Genomic DNA, 23,873 nt, shown 5'->3' with positions numbered 1-23,873 from the left:
TCAATTATATATGAACAGCATGCTTTGATCGAACAGCGCTTCCAAATTAATTTTTCTTCTGCAATTCGACCTGTCAACACGAATGGTAGACAAATTTGATTGCGTGGTGAGTCATAAAATGATTACCCTTTTGTATGGGACCTTGGCGTATTTAATTTGTATTTGATCACACTCTGCATAATCACGAACAAAGGAGTGCGATATAGTTGCTTCGACCATTCATAAAAATAAAACAAATTTTCTGGAAAATCATTTGGCATCCCTGCACTAACACAAATATTTCATGTGTTTGCACTCTTGAAAATTCATGAAGTTCAAACAGCACAAAATTTTTTTCGCATGGCAATTTGTTTGACGTATACTCAAATTTGACTATATTTGACAAACAGTGTACTGATCCATCAAACTTGTTCTATTATGTTTGTGAAACAATATTAGGCGTAACGTCCGGTAACGCATCAATGCAAATATTTGATGAAAAAAGTTTGTTAAACAGTTGATATCGTGTACTGGCCTTGTCAAATTCGTTTGTCAAACACGTTTATTTGATCAAATTTTGCTTCATCAAATATTTCACGTTATGACAAACAGTGTACTGGTAGCTTTAGTTTATATTTTTATATTCAAAACGATGACCTATCGATTTCTATACATTGGTTTAATGCAACGAACGCAAACTACAAATTATGGAAAAATAAAATCATAAATTCAATATTCAAAAATGTGAAGGTATTTGCAGATTCAGATCAATTTATGTTATGGTACGGTTTTTGTTGGAAATATTGTACATTCGTGATTCGCTGGTTGGGTTGACAGATGTCGAAAAGTGGTCAAAGGGGACGTTATCAATAAAAATGCATCTGTTCACGTCACCAACTATTGTCAGTTTTATTGTCTAAATGATTTAATAATAGAATTTGACGCTCAGATGCTTTTTAGTTCGACAATGGACCAACTAGCGGAGGTCCAACTAAAAAGCGGCTCCTGTTAAAAATTGTCCAACCAACGAATCACGACTGTGTTAGTTTTAACATTTCATATATCCACAATTTGTAGTATACAGCAATTGCAGTCAACTAGTGAATAAAAATGGACAGACCGTAATTTTTAATACAAAAATATATACTAAATAATGATTATACACATAGTAGAGATCAATTATATTGTCTATTATTTCTGGTAGACAACTCTATTTTATATTCTTCTGAAGGAACATTTTTGATAAAACATCTACCAGTTAAGTAAAGAAAAACAATTAGAGTCAGTCAACAAACCACTGAGATATGGCCTTTTTAATTAACGATTCCAACTTTTATTTTATTTATTTAATTTTTTTAATTTACACGTTATAGTTAACGTTAGGTAGACAATCCTATTTTCATATTTTTTCAGCGCGGCATATAGATAACACCTTTTGTACATTATATTTGTGTAATTAAATGGTAAGGTTTTTCTTTAAAACATAGACACGTATAAACGAACTAAATAGTCTATGGACAAACATGGTTTCATGCTTGAAGTCTGGTAGAAAACCCATCTATGGCCGCATATCACATTCAAATCGTTATAACTTTCGATTCCGTCAATGAAATATTTTCAAACTTTCAGGGGATATACTTGATTACTACATCTTTCGATAGTGCAAACCTCATGCGTTTTGGTAGCTCTGTCGGTAAGCTAACCTCACACGCATTTGCTATAGCGTCAAGTGTTTGTTGTCACTTTTATAGATATTCAAAGTTATTGTAGATTAAAAGTTGCCTCAATTGTAACCTCACGTATTTTTGGAAAAAGTTTGTGGTGTTCCTTCTGTGAGACTAAACATCATAAAGCTTTTCGTTATTGTAAATAGGTGCAAAATATGTTATTTGTATGAAGAAATTTGCAAAGGTAAATATTTCCTGCCAGTTTAATATTAATTCAAGTTTGCTTATGGCAAACTTGAATTAATATTAAACTGGTTTCGGATACATGAACAACTTTTTGTGGGGAAACCTGAACTAAATTTAGGTTCGGAGTTTTATAATATTTGGTTAAGGCTTGACTATGAGTGTAACTATGAAGTCTGCGCTAATTTACAATCTTGAGAAGGGACATAGAGTACGTCGAGCAGGTAAAATACACAATATCTCGTACCCTACGTTAAGTCGTTACGTTAGAAACTTAAAAAGGACGAGAAACGTAATTGGAAGCTGATTTTGGACAACAAGAGACAGAAATTAGTGCTTATCTTTTTCATTGTTTAGAAATAAAATTAGGATTGAGCAGTGTAGAAACTCCTTTTAGAGGCTACGAATCAAATCAGTCTGAGATCTCACTGAATATACCTATAATGTACCATCACCAGGCAGAAAGTATAGGTATCTACCAGGTTAATGACGAGAAACGTAGATTCCCAAAGGCTCAACCACGTAAGTTTAGAAATATGAAAAGGGCGAGGAAGAAGCAGCATCACTACCGACTCGCCATAAATGAAATTGATCAACGAAAAACACGATGGGAGAAAGAAAAGAACACAAAAATATTAAAAACAATAACAAATAATTTATTATATGGATTTTATACTACAAGCTAGGGCGACCATACGTCCTGGTTTTCCAGGACATGTCCTGGTTTTGCATTGACTGTCCTGGTGTCCTGGGAAGTCGAGGAAAATGCTTGATTTGTCCTGGTTTTTCTCCTGTGAGCCTAATATATTTCTATCTATTCAGTCTTCGATTTTCACTATGCCCTAGATCGCAGTAACGACTGACCGCAACCATAACTGCAACGTATACACAACTTCAATCGGAATGCGACTAACAAAACTTAATAAGTCGAATCTCCCAATTGTACCTTCCGATGTTTTCTTTAAGAGTGCCTCGTCAACATCGATGAAACAATGTTTACCAGCGCTTCTTCTCGGCTTAAATCGTCATTCAATCCGGGACCGGAAGTATTCCCTTTGGTACCTCTGAAAAGACACATCAGCATTTTGGTGCTTCTGCTTCTACTTAGGTTCTCTTGCTAGTGGTTTTTTTTCGTCTTCCTGGAAATCCATTTAATAAAAAGAAAAATAGCACCTAATCAGTCGCTCTGCTTTTTTTTTTCCTATTCGTTTATTTGATAAGGCAAGTTTGCGTTAGCTTAAAGGTGCCAATTTTGTTTTGTTTTACATTTTAAATTACTTAAAACTAGGGGATTACATATTGATTAGCTATACATATACACAAGGGGGTAATATAATTTTCGTAAGATTAGGGGGTCATTTAGTTTTTATGGTATGGTTTGACATTTTTAGCAATGAGATTATTGGAGCAAATAATGTTTAACTAAGGGGGAAAATTTATACGACTATCTTAAAAGTAGAAATAATTAGAGGGCGTGATTAAATTTTGTAAAGATTCGGAGACATTAATTAGAGTTATTTTATGTGGTAGTAGAGTTGGGCATTTTCAACGAGATCATATAATATAATAGTTAAAACTAGAAAAGGCAAGAAGAGCTAATGCTTCATGAAGATATTTGGGGGGGGGGGGGAAGGGGTGTTACTTCTGTGTATAAGAGTCAGGGGAAGTAGGGTGGATAAACATGGCAGGGGGAGAACATTATTTCAGTTTCAGACTTCGGGAGATCAACGGATGGATTACAGAATCAGGGTGGCCTTCATCAGGAAGAATCATGTACTGGGACGCCGGGTGGTCGTTCTTAAGATGGCAGGGGTTTCTCCAGACGATTTCGTAGTGCGGCTCAGATGTTGATCGGCTACATTTCGAGTTGTGCGTGTGATGTTCGTGCTTTAGGTCCCGTGTTTGTTGGCTCATTTGACAGGGATGTTTTGTGTCGCCTTGGAGTCGCATCAAACCATCGTGGGTGTATGGTACAGGTGGAAGAGAGCGTTTCTGAGAATGATAAGGAAAAAGGGGCAGTTAAAGTTGGATATTGATGGTTTTTATGAAGGTGTATATAAAGGACATATAGAGGACATCGCGGCTTGCCAACACATCTCGAACCGGGACGTTGGGTGGTCTTCCTCGGGCCCGGAGGGTGTCCATAAGCCGAGACCTGGCGGAACTGTACTCGGTGCACGCCCAGACTATGTGCTCTATATCGTGATAACCGTCGCCACAAGCGCAGATACCACTCTCCACGAGCCCAATACGTCGGAGATGTGCATCCAGCGTGTAATGGTTCGCCATGAGTCGGGACATCACACGAATGAAGTCACGACCCACATCCATCCCCTTGAACCAAGGTTTCGTCGATACCTTAGGGACTATCGAATGTAGCCACCTTCCTAGCTCCCCATTGCTCCACGAGGTTTGCCAACTTTCGAGGGTTCTCTGATGAGTAATACTGAAAAATTCGTTGAAGCAAATTGGTCTTTCAAAAACGTCACCTTCAATAGCACCCACCTTAGCTAAGGAGTCCGCTTTCTCATTGCCCGGAATGGAGCAATGAGAAGGGACCCACACCAAGGTAATCTGGAAAGATTTGTCAGATAAAGCACTCAGTAACTCCCGTATTTTCCCCAAAAAATACGAGGAATGCTTTCCATGTTTCATCGAGCGAATAGCGTCAATAGAACTCAGACTATCCGAGACGATGAAGTAATGGTCTGCGGGTAATGTGTCAATGACTCCAAGGGTATACTGAATAGCAGCTAGTTCTGCGGCGTAAACTGAAGCAGGGTCACTGAGTTTGTAGGAGGCGGTGAACTTTTGATTGAAAATACCGAAGCCAGTGGACCCTTCGAGGTTTGATCCGTCAGTATAAAACATCTTAGAACAGTCGACTTCTCGGAATTTATTATAAAAAATATTTGGAACCACTTGTGGGCGTATGTGGTCCGGAATTCCACTAATCTCATCTTTCATGGATGTGTCGAAGAAAACAGTAGATTCAGAAGTATTTATGAAATGCACACGGTTGGGATTGTAAGAAGAAGGATTAATATTTTGCGCCATGTAGTCAAAGTACAGGGACATAAAACGGGTCTGAGAATTGAGCTCAACAAGCCTTTCGAAATTTTCAATCACCAACGGGTTCAAGATATCGCATCGAATGAGCAATCGATATGAGAGTTCCCAAAATCGATTTTTCAGTGGGAGAACGCCCGACAGGACTTCGAGACTCATCGTATGGGTCGACTGCATGCACCCTAAGGCGATACGCAAACAACGATACTGAATTCTTTCGAGTTTGATGAAATGTATGTTCGCGGCGGATCGAAAGCAGAAGCATCCGTATTCCAGTACCGACAGTATCGTTGTTTGATACAACCTAATTAGGTCTCCTGGGTGGGCACCCCACCACGTTCCGGTTATTGTACGAAGAAAGTTTATCCTTTGTTGGCATTTCTGTTTCAGATACCGAATATGGCATCCCCAAGTACCTTTCGAGTCGAACCAGACCCCTAGATATTTTACTGTGAAGACCTGAGCTATAGTTTGACCCATTAATAGAAGCTGTAGTTGTGCTGGTTCACGCTTCCTAGAAAATACAACTAGCTCAGTTTTCTCCGTGGAGAATTCGATACCCAGCTTAATAGCCCATGCAGACAAATTGTCCAAGGTATTCTGTAATGGTCCTTGTAGATCGACAGCTTTGGGTCCCGTAACAGACACCACGCCATCATCTGCAAGTTGTCTTAACGTGCAGGAATTGTCAAGACATTCATCAATGTCGTTGACGTAGAAATTGTATAACAGGGGGCTTAGACATGAGCCCTGGGGAAGGCCCATGTAGCTAAATCGTGATGTCGATAAGTCACCATGCGAAAAATGCATGTGCTTTTCCGACAACAAGTTTAGTAAAAAGTTGTTTAAAGTCGCTGAAAGACCATGCTGGTGCAGCTTCTCTGAAAGAATGTTGATAGAAACTGAATCAAAAGCCCCCTTTATATCTAGGAACACTGATGCCATCTGCTCTTTACTAGCATAGGCCATTTGAATTTCGGTTGAGAGCAACGCAAGACAATCGTTCGTCCCTTTGCCTTTGCGAAAGCCAAACTGTGTATCTGACAGTAAGCCATTTGCTTCGACCCAATTGTCGAGGCGGGATAGGATCATTTTCTCGAACAACTTCCGGATACAAGATAGCATTGCGATCGGTCGATACGAATTGTGGTCGGAGGCTGGTTTTCCTGGTTTTTGGATGGCGATGACCTTCACTTGCCTCCAATCGTGTGGGACAATGTTAGCCTCAAGAAACTTATTAAATAAGTTCAACAAGCGTCTCTTGGCAGAGTCTGGCAGATTCTTCAACAAGTTGAATTTTATTCTGTCTGGCCCTGGAGCTTTATTGTTACACGACAAGAGAGCAAGTGAGAACTCCACCATCGAAAAAGGTGTTTCGTTCGCGTTATCGTCACGGGACACGGCGCGGTAGATCTTCTGTGCCGGGGCGGAATCCGGACAAACCTTCTTGGCGAAATCGAATATCCAACGGTTTGAATATTCCACGCTCTCATTAGTACTGTTTCGATTTCGCATACGTCGGGCTGTTCCCCAAAGAGTGCTCATCGATGTTTCTCTCGTTAATCCGTCGACGAACCGGCGCCAATAACCGCGTTTTTTGGCTTTCATCAAACTCTTCATTCGCTTGTCTAACGTCGCGTACTGTCGAAAACTAGCGGGTAACCCGTCGTTCCGGAAGGTCTTAAACGCGGCGGCCTTCTCTGCGTACACGTCTGAGCACTCTTTGTCCCACCAGGGATTGGGAGAACGTTTTTGTATGTTCGCGCCGGGTACTGGCTTAGTCTGAGCTTGATTCGCGCTGTCGAGAATCAAGCCAGCCAAAAAGCTGTACTCTTCCTCCGGAGGAAGTTCTTGAGTAGATTCGATGTTGTCGGATATCGCGGCAGCATAGCTCTTCCAATCGATATTTCGTGTGAGGTCATACGAAATATTGATTGTTTCCAATGGCCTTGAGCCGTTATTGATTGAGACTACGATCGGCAGATGGTCGCTACCGTGGGGATCAGGGATTACCTTCCACGCGCATTCTAACTTTAGCGAGGTCGAGCAAAGGGATAAATCTAATGCGCTTGGGCGCGCAGGTGGGGGAGGAATCCGTGTCATTTCACCCGTGTTTAGAATTGTCATGTTGAAGTTGTCGCAAATATTGTGAATTAAAGAGGAACGGTTATCATCATAAAGGCAACCCCATTCCGTACCGTGAGAGTTAAAGTTGCCTAAAACTAGTCGCGGTGCTGGCAGGGATTCTATGATGTCATGTAGCCGGCGATGCCCAATCGCGGTGTTGGGGGGAATATATATGGAAGCTATGCAAAGATCTTTGCCTTTGGTTGTTACTTGACAAGCGACAACTTCAATACCTGTTATCGAGGGAAGGTTAATTCTGTAGAAGGAATAGCGCTTTTTGATCCCCAAAAGCACTCCTCCATAGGGAGTGTCTCGATCCAGGCGAATAATATTAAAGTCGTGGAAGTTGAGATCTATGTCGGAAGTTAACCAAGTTTCACATAATGCAAATGCATCGCAACTCAAATTATTTATTAAAATTTTGAAGGAATCGATTTTCGGGATGATACTTCTGCAATTCCACTGTAGAACAGTGATCAAATCCGTGACCTCGTTCGATGAGTTAGCCATCGAAGGATACAATCGCTGAAAGGAGGGGCCATTTAGCAGTCATCTGCTTCAAAAATGTTCTTACTGTAGGGAGAAAAGCTAACATAAGATTTTTAATAGGATCAGTTATATTGAAAGTTTTTATTATCCAGTCCACTATGTCCGAGAGTTTGATAATTCCAGTGCCGCGATTATTCTCGAACTGAAACAGAGGAACACTTGGGATTTTTGATGTTCCGGGAAGTGCTGGGAACTCCTTCTCTGAGTTTAATCCTCCGAGACCAGGAGCTAATTGCTTCGGTTTGGTTGCAACACTTCCAATAGATGTGACTTTCTGAGTCCCGTCAAGGGATACCTTCTGGCCTTTACAACGAACTTTAGGAGAGGAAATGTTCCTCCTCTTCCTATAACTTCTAGGCGCCCTAGTAGATGTTCCCTCTTGTGGGTCATCAGCCTCGCCCTCGTTAGGAGGCAAGTGAGCATAGATGTTTGTTGAGGTTGGTGGTGTAGCTTTCTTTAGCATTTCTGCGAAAGAACGTTCGGATCGTCCAGCAAGGGAACGTTTTAGTTTATCCCCGCGTAGTTTGTACGCGGGACATGCCGAGATATCATGCAGACTCTCCGCACAGTAAGGACACTTTTCGGCTTGCTTACTGCACGAATCATCTAGATGATTCTCCCCGCATTTTCCACAGCGGGCCTTATTGCTACAATGGGTGGCTGTGTGACCCAATTGTTTACACTTTGTGCAATTCATGACCCGCGGCACAAACAGACGCACAGGCAGACGAACCTTGTGCAAGAGGACGTAATTTGGCAAAGCGGTACCAGCGAAGGTCAACCGATAAGAGTTTGATTGGGGGTACGTTTTTGAACCATCCCCCGCGACTACTACTGAGTGCAAACGCTTGCACTCGAGTATTTTCACTGGCTGTAGTAAGCGGTCTCTGAAACGGCCAACCCCGTACTGCAGCAGATCCTCGCATGTCAAACTGTCATCGGTGACAACGCCTTCAGACTGTACTTTCACAGCTGGAATATACACGTGATAGTCCTTCGTAAAGTGCTCGCAGCAAGCAATATCGTTTGCCTGCTTTGAGTTAGTCAGCACGACCCTCAGCCTGTCTGAGCGGACCTTTTTTATTTCGATCACAGCCGAGAACCGTTCCGTCAGGTCTTTTGAAATCTGTAATAGATTCAGCGATTTTGTTTTGGGCCGAAAGAAGACCACAAAGGGACCGGTCGAGAGCTCTGGATATTGTTTGGGTCGGGGGAGAGCCTTATGAGTCGACTCGATCTCCATTTGGCCATCCGGGGAGGAAGCCATCGACACCGTCAATGCACGGGGTCAGCACCCGCGCAGACGGGAAAAAGCCGTGAATGTATCAAAAAGGTAGATTTCACTTATCTGTATACTCGTTTCCCACGACGCACCAGTCCAGCTTAAATAGCTGGTTATTGTTCAATCCTCGCTTTACGAACAAAAGGTTGAGGAATGTGGCCTAACGGTTAACACACGCACAAAAGAATAAAAGTCCAAACCTCGAAGAGGCAGAGAATGGCAAAATAACCTTGAACGCGGATTACTGCACTGTTCTTTTTCCAACAGACCGAAAACAAAACACTTCTATCTCGATCGAACGATGCGTAGAGACTGAGTCGCTCTGCTTGTCAACAGTGCAGTGAATCAAACGAACGTTTCCACCTAAAGTCTGCTGTCTGTATGTACCGTGCCAGTACTATAAACAAGCAAAGCAATCGAATAATAAATTTCGTCCAAAGCCAGTGTGAACAATATAGCACCGTTACTTTCATCGATGTGATATCGATCATTCATTTCAATATGTTTGAAACTCAACAGAAAAATTCAACAGCAAATTTGTAAATGCAGTTTAGACTAACGAAAGTCGTCGTTATACAAGCTCACTACACTCGTTACTGATAACATTTAAAACTTTGGCTATAACGGAAAGCTACGCAATGGAAGACAACATGCAATACGTCGTTGAACATGATAATGTTAGGACCAAGATACCCGTTTCTATTGACAATGATAAGATTGATATGCGTCTGCACGATCTACACCTGGGTACTATTAATAAATTTATTACAACCATCATGTCGGAATACGTAACGGAGGAATTCTTTAAGTTTGAAACCCGGAGAAAATTTAGGTATTTCCAACGGTTTTTGTTTCGTGAGAATGCGAGTGACCTATTCCTTCATATCTGAGCTTTCAATTCAAAGCAAAACGCATGACCAAATCTCAAATCACGATGTGCACGTATGAAGGACAGACTCCTGCGTGCCCTACATTGTTACACAAGAAGACACACTACGAGAAACCATGTACACAAACCTCTAACGAAGCAATATCAATTGCAAGCATACCCATCACACAGCCCTTTCATCAACATCAAATAAATCACAAACAGGAAGGAAGAAGGAAGAGTATAATTTTTTGTCCAACTCGATTCTCAATACCGCGATTCAAGCTAAGATGAAACGAGTACCTGGCGTGAACACTCAAAAACGTTCTTCCAACCGGTGGTGGAATAAAGAGTGCTCTGATGTACACGCGGAGAAGGCTTTGTACTTTGTACTTCAACTAGATGGCACAGATCATCAATTCATTCGTATTAAGTCAACCGTACTCATTTCTTAAATACTTCTGATCCAAGTGTATTTTCGACACATCCATGAAGGAAGCGATTTGTGGAATCCCGGATCACATTCTGCCACAAGTGTTCTCAATTATTTTCTATAATAAATACCATCAAGTCGACAGCGGCAAAATGTTCTACACTGACGGATCAATTCTCGACGGGTCCACAGGCTTCGGTATCTGAAATCGGCAATGAAAATCTTGCTGCCTCATTCACACTCAATGATCCAGCTTCAATTAAAATCGCAGAATTAGCTGCCATTCAGTATACTCTCGAGATCATTCACACCATGCTTACAGACCATCGCTTCATCGGACTGTCTCAGCTCCATTGAGGCCATCCGTGCGGCGAGGCCTGGAAATCACTCACCGCATTTCCTTTTTTTGCTCCATATAATTTTTACGTGAATTTATGTTAGTAGGTATGTGGAAAACAGGTAACTTTTATCTGTAGAGTCACTACCTATTTTTTTACGGGGCAATCCGATGTTATTTACGTAAATGAGGTGGATTAAATCTATGTATATTTTCACGTCGAAATAACATGATTCATTTTTTGAGTGTATTCTGGAAGCTGATCGAACTCGAACGAACATTTTGTTCTGCTGTATATATTTGAAGAAATCTTTGCTCAAATAAAAGAAGCAAACCGAATGCTTAGTATGCGGAAACTCAACTTGCATTATATGCAACCGATCGATAAAATGCAGATGACTGAAATAGGCTCAACACTCTTGTTTTAACTATATCTTATTTTCATTAAGGTATTAATAACGCACATCAATGTGAACGAATTCAAACATACATACGTGGTGCAATTGTCCAAAAAGAAAATATATGCCTTGAAGAACAGCTCATGAAAGAAAGAATGATACATTTTATTATTCATTCAATGAATATACGAATATTGGTGCTTCTATATTGAATGTCTCCCATATTGTTCAGATCAATGATTATATCCTTGAGGCCAACATGGATAGAACTACGGAAACTGCCTGATACGTGCTTTTCCGTGTACTGTGACGAGTTACCGAAACAAATAAAACATAGTCACAAATAAAACATTTGTAGAATAATGCTAACACTGTCCGCAACATTGCAAGTTTCCATAGGTTCCAAAACTTAATGTTTGTTCAATATTTTGCTTTATTTTGAATATTTGGATACAATTGTATTGGGAATTCATCTAATAGGCTTGAAAAGCAAATCATTCTATTTCATTTTTCATTTTGCAGTCTTTCGTTAAAGTTATACGAACGCATGGTATAGCAAAGCCTAGTTTTTTCTTATATATATATATATATATATATATATATATATATATATATATATATATATATATATATATATATATATATATATATATATATATATATATATATATATATATATATATATATATATATATATATATATATATATATATATATATATATATATATATATATATATATATATATATATATATGTGTGTGTGTGTGTGTGTGTTTGTGTGTGTTCGTGCGCTAAACACTAAAACCATTACCATTTTTTCAGGAATGCCGGGAAAGAAAAATACTATAACATATCAATGCTGTCCCGAACCCTATGTTGATATTACGTTTACCATACAAATTCGTAGACGGACGTTGTACTATTTTTTTAATTTGATTGTACCATGTGTCTTAATTTCATCGATGGCTCTATTAGGTTTCACACTACCACCGGACTCTGGCGAAAAATTAACATTAGGTAAATATATAACTAAATGACTTCATTTCGTTTTCTGATAACCGCTGTGTTGGAATGGTCAACGAGACGTATATTTTTCGAAGTATTGGAGTAATCAACGAGATATATATTTCTCGTTTTTCCATCATAATAATTATTTTCTTATAACGCGGGATAAATGATCCGTTGAACACAGTAAAAAATTGCCACGCCTAATCAAACTGATTTTTGCATGAATTTGGTTGTCATATATCGATTGAAGTGATTAATTATTGAATTACAATTCTTGGGCTTTGAAAATCATTTAATACTAATTCCTTTTGAAGTCGCGTCAGTCTATAGAATTAATTTTCATCTTTGTTTGCAATTTTCAAAACACGAGTACACCAATGTCCATAACTAACAACGAACCCTCAAAAAATCGGAGAATAACCTCACTTTACTTATATTTTCAGCATAATCTCACGCGTTACGTGGTGACCGTTATTTAACAGTTCAAGTTTTCAAGTTCCGTCAAACGGGGATACTTGCAACACTTTTTAACTTAAAAGTTGGGTTTGCTCCAGTATACGGAAGTTGCTCCGGAGCAAACAGGAGCAAAAAATACTAGCACCTTTTTACTCCGGTTTGCTACCAGAAAAATAAAAACGCTTCTAATCCACCTAATAGTGTGATGATACATTTATTATAACTCTTACCGCTTTCTTTGGGTATTATATCGATTGAGAACATTTAAAACTTGATGCTTCGCGATGTTTTTGATAACACATACAGTGACACAATCTCATTATCGTATACCGCTATGCGGAATGCTTATATGCATTTTACAAGTAATAAATTAGTTTACGTTTAGTTTTATTTATGTAGAAATAGTTCACTAGACAGTATAGGGAAGATACAATAATTATCTTTGTACTACAAATGCTCATTTTTCAAAAATAATCATAATTCTAAAGATAGTCAAATGTACACCGAATCTCATATTCGTACAGTACACATATTTTTTTAAAAAATCAATTGAAATTGCTATAATAAATATTCAATGTGGTAGCTTTTGTTTATAATTACAGTTTTCAATCGTATTGGAATGCTGACCACTAGTTTTTGTGAGTATTCAACTTCAGTTTAATCTTATTCTTCTAAATAGTAGTTTCTAAGATCATTCTAAATATAATCCGGATAGTTTCGCACTTTTTATCCAAATAATCCCATTTATTTTTCTAATCAGTTAATAAGCGGGGTCCGCAGTGGAGAATCCATAACATTTAAAAAATTATAAATTTACCTTATGCTTTAGGTTCTTCTCCTGGACGAATTTCCAATATCCACCATTTCTTAGTAAAAGTACTATTTTACGGAAGCTTTACCTTAAAATTTGTTTTAAGATATTCATATTAAAATACACATTCTGATCCAACTTTCCGCCAATAAAGACCAAATTTCTAGCACTTCTAGTGGACATATAATACCCCCTACAATAACTCCACTGTTCCTGCGCTTAGCCGCTGTTATAAGGCTTTTACGTCCAGGTCTGAGTTCGATTTTCTCCACTCAAAACAATAGCCATTTGTGTCAAAGATGTTGAATTTGAACTCGTAGACAAAGTTTACAATCTTCCCAATATTCCGGTAAAATGTTTCAATGTTGTTTAGTAAATAAAAATCAATTCTTTGATCTTCTCATGATGAACGGCTTCTTGCACAGAACACAGGCATTGTAATTGTCCGTTCTCCATACATTACGAACCGTACCAGAGCAGACTTATACTTAAATGCTATGATTCAATTTATTTGCCATGTATATAGCATTAGTTAATCGGTTTTCCCAAATTTTTCCAATGAAAAATCATTTATCCCTCATCGTAAATATTTTACTGTTCAAGTTTTTCGAAACACCTGCTCTACGTTTCGCCACATCAAAGTTTTTTACGACATGTTAAAAAACTTTCAGGCAACCTTTGAACAATTTCAAAGATTTCATGAAGTAATTTAGCTTCATTTTCAGGAATAATAATTAGTTTCCGTCCCATAATGGCAGTTAGTTTACTTTTTTTAACCATAAGGTTAATTTGAGGGAATTTCCTAAACTGGTGTAGAGGAAACTGTGCCAATGAACACTTTTCTGTAGTCATAAAATCTTTTTTTCTAAGTAGAACAAAAAAAAATAAAGAGGTAACAGGTCTTACATTACAAATTAATTGACTTTTCAAAAGTGTACGAATATGAAATTGTGCCATTTTCACACCAAGTAATGATTTTTTTGGTGTAGTGTACGGAAACTTTCACACTTTTGATTACAAATGATAAGAAAATGACAGATGATGATTCTAATACCACATTTACAAAACAATACTTATATTAAATAGTGAAAACATTTACGAAACAATATTAAACATATACATACACTAGATGTGTACGAATATGAAATTGTGTCACTGTAGGGGAGACCGAGGAGTGTTGAAACATTTTTTTGGTTTTGCATTTCTTCTATAGAAAGGCTATGCAATCACTCTGAAAACCGACTTGTGAACCGAGACTCGGAGGGCTGAGTCTCTTATACCATTCGACTCAGTTCGTCGAGTTAGGCAAATGTCTGTGTGTGTGTGCATATGTGTATGTGACCAAAAATATGCACATCGGTTACTCGGAGATGGCTAAACCGATTTTTTCAAACTTAGCCTCAAATGAAAGGTACAACGTTACCATAGGTTGCTATTGAATTTCATTTAATTCCGACTTCCGGAGCTACAAGTTGAAGGGTCACGCATGAAATTCCCATATAAATCGGAATCAGCATGGTATCTAAAAGATGCAATACTTCATAAAATGTGTTCGAAGGTGTTTAGATTTATAGTATCAGCTGACTGATGCCCAATCAAATCCATGTTGGCAACATTGGACACGTTCGGCGGAACCGGAAGCTTCGGATAAGTAATTAAGTTCCTAAATTGAATTCACATAGCTGCTTCTTAAGCATGTCTGACTCGATTTTCACATATTTAGTCTCAAATGAAAGCCACAACATCCTTATTGAATGCTATTAAATTTTCTTTGGATCGGAGTTCTGGTTCCTGTGTTACGGGTTGAAGTATGTGGTCATATGCAAAATTCCTATATAAATTGGTATAATCAATATATGTATAAATGATGCAAAAATAATTAAATCAGTTACAAATTGCTTGAAGCTGTTGGTTGACACTCTTATACTATTCGACTTACTTCGTCGAGGTAGGGAAATGTGTATATTAGGGTGGGACAAAAAATAGATTCCGGCTCCGAGCAACTTTTTAGGTACCATTTGGGTCCTAGAACAACTGTGCAAATTCTTAGCTTGATCGGTGAAACTATATTTTTGCGCCCACTGTTTAAAGTTTACATGGGATTTTGTATGGGAAACTTAACTTTTACAAAATAATTCCTCCAGGAGTCGCCCATTACTTCCTAAAAATAAATCGTTATGTGGCTTGTATAGGAAATTTAATAAAGGAAAAAAGTCTCGAAAACCACGAAACGATCTGATGCTTGAGAAAAAAGTTATTAAGCAGAAACCGATTGATGCTCTGATGATTGATAAAATATTAATTTTTTCTAGCACCACTGCTGTTGGTTGTCCAACTATACTCAATTTTGTTTTAATCCTCTCTTAACGTATCTAAATCGTTTATCTATATTATTTGGCCACTTCGCAAGGTTTTGAGGGATAAATTGGGCTTATTTTGTACATAATAAGAGAAAGTTAAACATTTTGTATATAATAAAACCGTCAGAAGCAGTGATGCTATGAAAAGTGAAATTTTCATCAATCTTCAGGGCATCAATCGGTTTTTGCTTAATAAATTTTTTCACAAGCATCAGATCGTTTTGCAGTCTTCTAGACTTTGTTTCCTTGACAAATTTCCTATAAAAATCAGACATCTGTTTATTTTTAGGAGATAACGGGTGACTCTTGGAAGAATTAATTTTCAAAAGCCAATTTTCCCATATGAAATCCCATGTAAACTTTAAACCGTGGGTGCAAAAATATAGTTTCACCGATCGAGCTAAAAATTTGCAGAGTTGTTCTGGGAGCTAAATGGGACCCAAAAAGTTACTCGGAGCCAAATTTTATTTTTTTTCATATAACCATGTCCCACTCTAGTGTTTATGCGTATGTCTGTGTGTATGCGTGTGACCAACAATTGCGCATCGGTTACTCAAAGATGACCGAACCGATTTAACCTCCCCCCCCCCACTAACCCTTACACCACCACTTTTCATTAACACCCTCCCCACTGGCCACCTTCGCACCCGCATCAGGGCTTTGCAAAAAACATTCATTTTTGAAATCTCAAAGGCCTACTATTGTGACAAATATCAATACAAACTTAGACCATTCGTTATCGAGCACTCAGTCGAGATAGAAGTCTTTTGTCATCGGTCCGTACACTCTATAGCGACAAATAGTGTTAATCCGCGTTCAAGGTTATTTACACACTCTGCGCCTAGTTGAGGTTTCAGTATTTTTTCCCTTCTTTTGTGTTTCTGTTTCTGAGTACCGTTAGCCGGTCAGTGAAGTGAAACAGTGTTCTTCTAGTAAGCCGTCTGGATACCGTTACATACACAAGCTAAGTATTAGTTTTCGTTTCCCCTTCTTGGTTGTCTTAATAACGTGCACTGGGCAATAGGCCCGTGCAAAAATGACTTCCCCTGACGGCGGTTCATCTCAAGGTGAGATGGACGTTGAAATAAAATTGGCTCCCCGGCTCAAGGTATATCCGAGCTCGGCCACCGGACCATTTGTGATCTTCTTTCGGACCAAAGAAAAAAAGTGTTTGAATCTGTTGCAGATTTCTCGAGTTCTGACGGATCGGTATTCGGCCGTGACAGAAATATCGAAAATTCGGCCTGATAAGCTTCGGGTGGTAGTTAACAGTTCAACTCAGGCAAACGATATTGCTGGATACGAGCCCTTTACGAGGGAGCACAGGGTGTATATTCCAGCTAGCAGGGTTGAAGTCAGTGGGGTCGTTTCCGATTCGAGTCTGAATTGCGAGGACCTGCTAAAATATGGGACTGGCTGTTTCAAAGACCCCATGCTTAAGCCAGTGAAGATACTGGAATGCAAACGTTTGCATTCAGCATCAGTCGCAGCTGACGGGAAGAAAACATACGTCAACTCAGACTCTTATCGGGTGACCTTCGCCGGCTCTGCCCTGCCTAATTACCTCCTTTTTGACAAGGTTCGTCTACCTGTTCGCCTCTTTGTGCCGCGGGTCATGAACTGTACTAATTGCAAACAATTGGGACACACAGCCTCCCATTGTAGCAATAAAGCCCGCTGTGGGAAATGCGGTGGGAGTCATGCGGATGATTCCTGTGGTAGAGATGTCGAAAAGTGCCTCTACTGTGGGGGAAACCCACACGATCTCCCTTCATGTCCCGCGTACAAACAGCGCGAGGAAAATCTTAAGCGTTCCCTTCAGGGACGCTCTAAGCGATCTTTTGCAGAAATGCTTAAGATAGCTACGCCACCTTTCTCTACGAACATCTTTACCAACTTGTCTACTGACGAAGGCGACTGTGATGAACCCCAGGAGGGAACATCTTCTGCTGTCCCTAGAAGTAGTAGAAAAAGGAAGAACATTTCCTCTTCCAAGCTTCGTCGTAAAGGCCAGAAGGTGTCTCTTCATGGTCCCCCTAAAATAACTACTCAAGGAAGTACTGGTGCAAAACCGAAGCAAGTCGCTCCCGGTCTCAGTAACCTGAGCTCAGAAAAGGAGTTCCCAGCACTTCCAGGAACATCAAAAACCCCAAGTGTTCCCATATCTCAGCCAGAGAAAGAAAACAGTGCTGGCTTAATAAATTTCTCTGACATTGTGGACCGTATTCTTACAGCGTTAAACATTTCTGACCCCCTTAAAAGTATCTTGATAAGCTTTCTCCCCGCAGTAAAAACATTCTTGATGCAGTTCACTGCGAAATGGCCCCTCCTTTCAGCGATTGTATCCTTCGATGGCTAATTCATCGAACGAGGTCAAGGATTTAATCACTGTTCTACAGTGGAATTGCAGAAGCATTATCCCGAAAATCGATTCGTTTAAAATCTTACTAAATAATTTGAAATGCGATGCATTTGCCCTATGCGAGACATGGCTCACTTCAGAAATAACCCTACACTTCCACGATTTTAATATTATTCGCTTGGATCGAGAAGACTCTTACGGAGGAGTACTTTTGGGGATCAAAAAGTGCTATTCTTTCAATCGGATCGACCTCCCCTCGAAACCAGGCATTGAAGTTGTCGCTTGCCAAACCAGAATTAAAGGCAAAGAACTTTGCATTGCTTCCACCTACATCCCCCCTAGAGCCTCAGTTAGCCACCGACGGCTTTGCGATATTGCGGAACTCCTCCCCGCACCGAGGCTAGTTTTAGGTGATTTTAACTCCCACGGCACGGCATGGGGTTGCCTTCATGACGATAATCGATCTACCCTACTCCATGAGCTTTGCGACAACTTCAATATGACTATTTTGAATACGGGTGAAATGACACGGATTCCTGTCCCTCCAGCGCGACCGAGCGCCTTAGATCTGTCCCTCTGCTCGACATCGCTGCGGTTAGATTGCATGTGGAAGGTAGTCTCTGATCCCCACGGCAGCGACCATCTGCCAATCGTAATTAATATTGCTAACGGTTCAGGGCCACCGAATACAATCAATGTTTCGTATGACCTCACACGAAATATTGATTGGAAGAGCAACGCGTCCGCGATATCCGAAAAAGTAGAATCGACACAAGAGCTTCCTCCGGAGGAAGAGTACGGGTTCCTGGCTGGCTTGATTCTCGATACCGCGATTCAAGCTCAGACTAAACGCGTACCAGACGCGAATTCACGCGGGCGTCCTCCCAATCCATGGTGGGACAAAGAGTGCTCAGACGTGTACGCGGAGAAGGCCGCTGCGTATAAGACCTTCCGGGACGACGGGCTGCCAGCTAGCTACCGACAGTACGCGATGGCGGAAACGCGCATGAAGAGTTTGATAAAAGCCAAAAAACGTAGCTACTGGCGCCGGTTCGTCGACGGACTAACGAGAGAAACATCGATGAGCACTCTTTGGAGTACGGCCCGGCGCTTACGAAACCGAAACAGTACCAATGAGAGCGTGGAATATTCAAACCGTTGGATATTCGATTTTGCCAAGAAGGTTTGTCCGGATTCCGCCCCGGCACAGAAGATCTACCGCGCCGCGTCCCCTCACAATAATGCGAACGAAACACCTTTTTCGATGGTGGAGTTCTCACTTGCTCTCTTATCATGTAACAATAAAGCTCCAGGGCCAGACAGAATCAAATTTAACTTGTTAAAGAATCTGCCAGACTCTGCCAAGAGACGCTTGTTGAATTTATTTAATAAGTTTCTTGAGGGTAATATTGTCCCTCATGACTGGAGGCAAGTGAAGGTCATTGCCATTCAAAAACCAGGAAAACCAGCCTCCGACCACAACTCGTATCGACCGATTGCGATGCTGTCCTGTATCCGAAAGTTGTTCGAGAAAATGATCTTGTTTCGCCTCGATAATTGGGTTGAAGCAAATGGCTTACTGTCAGATACACAATTTGGCTTCCGCAAAGGCAAAGGGACAAACGATTGTCTTGCGTTGCTCTCAACAGAAATTCAAATGGCTTATGCTAGCAAAGAGCAGATGGCATCAGTTTTCCTAGATATAAAGGGGGCTTTTGACTCAGTTTCTATCAAAATTCTTTCTGAGAAGCTGCATCAGCATGGTCTTTCACCGACTCTAAACAACTTTTTGCTAAACTTGCTGTCTGAAAAACATATGCATTTTTCGCATGGTGATTTATCGACATCACGAATTAGCTACATGGGTCTTCCCCAGGGCTCATGTCTAAGCCCCCTTCTCTATAACTTTTACGTGAATGACATTGACGAATGTCTTGTCAATTCCTGCACGCTAAGGCAGCTTGCAGATGACGGTGTGGTCTCTATTACAGGTCCCAAAGCCGTCGATCTGCAAGGACCATTGCAAGATACCTTGGACAATTTGTCTGCTTGGGCCCTCCAGCTAGGTATCGAGTTCTCCACGGAGAAAACTGAGCTAGTCGTATTTTCAAGGAAGCGTGAACCAGCGCAACTACAGCTTCAATTAATGGGTCAAACTATTGCTCAGGTTTCAACTTTCAAATATCTCGGGGTCTGGTTCGACTCTAAAGGAACCTGGGGATGTCACATTAGGTATCTGAAACAGAAGTGCCAGCAAAGGATCAACTTTCTCCGTACAATAACCGGAACATGGTGGGGTGCCCACCCAGGAGACCTGATCAGGCTGTACCACACAACAATATTGTCGGTGATGGAGTACGGGAGTTTCTGTTTCCGCTCCGCTGCGAACATACATTTCATCAAACTAGAGCGAATCCAATATTGTTGTTTGCGTATTGCTTTGGGTTGTATGCACTCGACACATACGATGAGCTTAGAAGTGCTGGCGGGCGTCCTTCCGCTGAAAAATCGATTTTGGGAACTCTCCCATCGATTGCTCATCCGATGCGATATCTTGAACCCGTTAGTAATTGCAAATTTCGAAAGGCTTATCGAGCTCAATTCTCAAACCCGATTTATGTCCTTGTACTTCGATTACATGGCACAAAATATCAATCCTTCTTCATACTATCCCAACCGTGTCAATCTCTTTCATGCTTCTGATTCAACTCTTTTCTTTGACACATCCATGAAAGACGAGATTCGTGGAATCCCGGATCACATACGCCCGCAAGTGATCCCAAGCATCTTTCATAGTAAATTTCGAGAAGTCGACTGCAACAAGATGTTTTACACCGACGGGTCAAGCCTCGACGGCTCCACTGGCTTCGGTATATTCAATCAAAACCTCACCGCCTCATTCAAACTCAATGATCCTGCTTCAGTTTACGTCGCAGAACTTGCTGCTATTCAGTATACCCTTGGGATCATTGATACTTTGCCCACCGATCATTGCTTTATTGTCTCGGATAGCCTCAGCTCAATCGAGGCTCTCCGTTCAATGAAACCTAGAAAGCACATTCCATATTTTCTGGGGAAAATCTGGGAGCGCCTGCGTGCTTTGTCTGCAAGATCGTACAAGATTACCTTAGTTTGGGTTCCCTCGCATTGCTCCATTCCAGGTAATGAAGAAGCGGACTCTTTAGCTAAGGCGGGCGCTTTGCAAGGTGACATATATGAAAGACCAATTAGCTTCAGCGAATTTTTCAGTATTACTCATCAGAGAACCCTCGAAAGTTGGCAAACATCATGGAGCAATGGTGAACTGGGAAGGTGGCTACATTCGATAATCCCTAAGGTATCGACGAAACCTTGGTTCAGAGGGATGGATGTGGGTCGGGATTTCATTCGCGTGATGTCTCGGCTCATGTCCAATCACTACACGCTGGACGCACATCTCCGGCGTATTGGGCTCGTGGATAGCGGTATCTGCGCTTGTGGCAACGGTTATCACGAAATCGAACATGTTGTCTGGGCATGTGCCGAGTACTGTTCTGCCAGATCTCAACTATTCGATTCCCTTCGGGCCCGAGGAAGATCACCCAATGTCCCGGTTCGAGATGTACTAGCAAGCCGCGATATTCTCTACATGTCCCTTATATACACGTTCCTCAAAACCATCAATATCCAAATTTAAATGCCCCTATCTTTTCTCTTATCATTCCCAGAAGTGCCCTCTTCCGCCTACCGTACCCCAACGATGGTTTGATACGACTCCAAGACGAGACAAAACATCTGTCGAATGAACCAACAACACGAGATCTACAGTACAACATCACACGCGCAGCGCGGTGTGTTCCCGATCCGTATCTGAGCTGTACTACGAAATCGTCTGGAGGAACCCCTGCCGGCTCGAGGAAAACCGCCCGGCGTCCCAATACTTGATACATCCGTTCGAATCTGTAATCCTGGCCGTTGATTCCTGATGCCGGAAACTGAAGCTTATATCCCCCCCCCGTTCAGTCTTGTCCACCCTCTCTCCCATGTCTCTGATACACAGATGTATGTCTTCACCCCCTTCTCCCCTTGAATATCTTCCCAAAACTTATGTGCCCCCCTATCTTCTAGTTTTAGTTGAACAATATTTAATCTCGTTAAGAAATGCGCAACAGTACCACTACTTTAAAATAGTCCTAATTAATTCCCCTTAATCTTGAACCACTCTTTCTAGTTATCTCTAGTTAATAAGCTTGTAAAATGTTCCGCTTAGTTAATAATTATTTTTCTATAATCTCCCTTCTAAAAATCATAAAGTGAATTACTATACAAAGAACACACAAATGACCCGTCCCCCAAATCTTACGAATATTATATTATACCCTCTTTTATATGTATAAGTTAGCTGTAGTTTTTTTTTAGTTTTATTATATAAAACAAAATAATATTGAAATGTGTATCCCCCTAGTTTTAAGAAATTCAAAATGTAAAACAATGAAAAAATGGCACCTTTAAGCTAACGCATACGTGCCTTATCAAATAAACAAATTGAAAAAAAAAATACAAACTTAGATGCCAAATTTCATATCATTTGTACTATGGGAAAATACAATGTGTCCCATATTTAACCCTAATTTTTCAGAATAACTTCTTGCCTTTCTCATATAGAAAGGTTATGCAATTACTTCGAAAACCGACTGTCTAACCAAGGCCCGGAGTGCCGAGTCTCATACAAAATTCGACTCAGTTAGTTGATATCGAAAAAAGTATGTGTGCATGTATGTGCGTATTTATGTATGTGTGTATGTATGTATGGCTGTATGTATGTATGTAACATAACCAGGCTTGCCAATATGACTGCCTTTTACTACTGTCGCTGTGCAAAAGAATCGGATGTCTCTATTTGTGCCCGACGCTCTCCTGCTACAGCACGTTCGCTCGCCAAGCTTAACTGTAATGGCAACAGTGCAATCTTGTGAGAAAAAGTGCTGTTTGGGGACAGTCTGTACCGCGCTCGTTTTGTTGACAATATTCTACGCTAAACGTAGCGAGCCGAATGGGCTGTCGGTTTACCATTTTTTGTGCCTGCTGTTTCGCATAAACTGTCGCGGTGACAGCCTTCAGAGAGGGATAACATTCTTCGTCCAAACTGGTAAAACTGTCCTCTAGTGCTGTCATATGATGAATGTCACCATTGAACATTTGCATGGAGTTTGAATCGACGGCGGCAACAATTTGCGCTAAAGCGGACCCTGCACGAGTAGAGTTGACAATAAATCATAGATTGATTCTGTAGAATTTTTTTTATGATTAATTTATTGGACACGGCTCATAGAGGTAGCTTAACGGAGCCGTGGATCTTTTATATGTTTACAAATGTAAAAATAAAAATATAGACAAATATTATTATAATACTGGATCTCGTGCGCGTAACTTTTTATTGCGAGTGGAGACCTTCTTTCGCGGGGTTTGCTGGCAATCTGCATCAGGGGGGTCATTTAATTCTTTTTTTTCACGTCCAGGTCGAAGCCGGCTTGGTGTCCGCGATCAGATGTTTTTCCCTGTTTCTTATTGTTGACCTACGTAAATCCGTCATTGTTATTGTTATCCTTACCAATGTTGCGGTACTGGATGCTTCTTTGTGGTTGTCATTATGGTCTGTGCAACTGCTGCCACAAATTTGGCCACCGTTTGTGGTTCAGGCATTGGTATTGAAAACTCTGTTTTAGGTTAGTTTGCCGTAGATGAGTTGGCAATCTGTTGAGATGCGTCTTCCTCTGCTTCTTCCGCGCAAGGTTGTCCATGATGAGCTGTCTGATTACAATACTTGCACGTAGGTGTTTGCCCCTCATGGGTGCATAGTGTAGTTTGCATAATTGTAGTTCTGTGAGTTTTATTGTCAAGTAGGAGGGTATAGGCCTTTCAACCCGCATCCTCACTACAAAAA

The 23,873-nt window shown here is 40.5% G+C and overlaps 1 protein-coding gene across 16 annotated transcripts in view; it reads left to right on the top strand.

The window, feature by feature from the left end:
- LOC131678358 (neuronal acetylcholine receptor subunit alpha-7) overlaps nt 1-23,873 on the top strand; it is a 1,795,942-nt gene that overhangs the window by 1,067,545 nt on the left and 704,524 nt on the right. For 15 of the 16 annotated variants that reach the window (XR_009303634.1, XR_009303635.1, XM_058958443.1 and 12 more), the window contains one exon: nt 11,776-11,970. The exons of the other annotated variant lie outside the window; for it this stretch is intronic. Coding sequence is in view for 13 of the 15 variants with exons in the window: in XM_058958443.1 (XP_058814426.1) it covers nt 11,776-11,970 (195 nt within the window). In the remaining 2 variants the exon portion in view is untranslated. The remainder of the gene's footprint in view (nt 1-11,775; nt 11,971-23,873) is intronic. 16 annotated transcript variants of the gene reach the window in all.

The sequence above is a fragment of the Topomyia yanbarensis genome, chromosome 2 (assembly GCF_030247195.1).
Source record: "Topomyia yanbarensis strain Yona2022 chromosome 2, ASM3024719v1, whole genome shotgun sequence".
NCBI lineage: Eukaryota > Metazoa > Arthropoda > Insecta > Diptera > Culicidae > Topomyia > Topomyia yanbarensis.
This window is presented reverse-complemented; position numbering and strand designations above follow the sequence as displayed.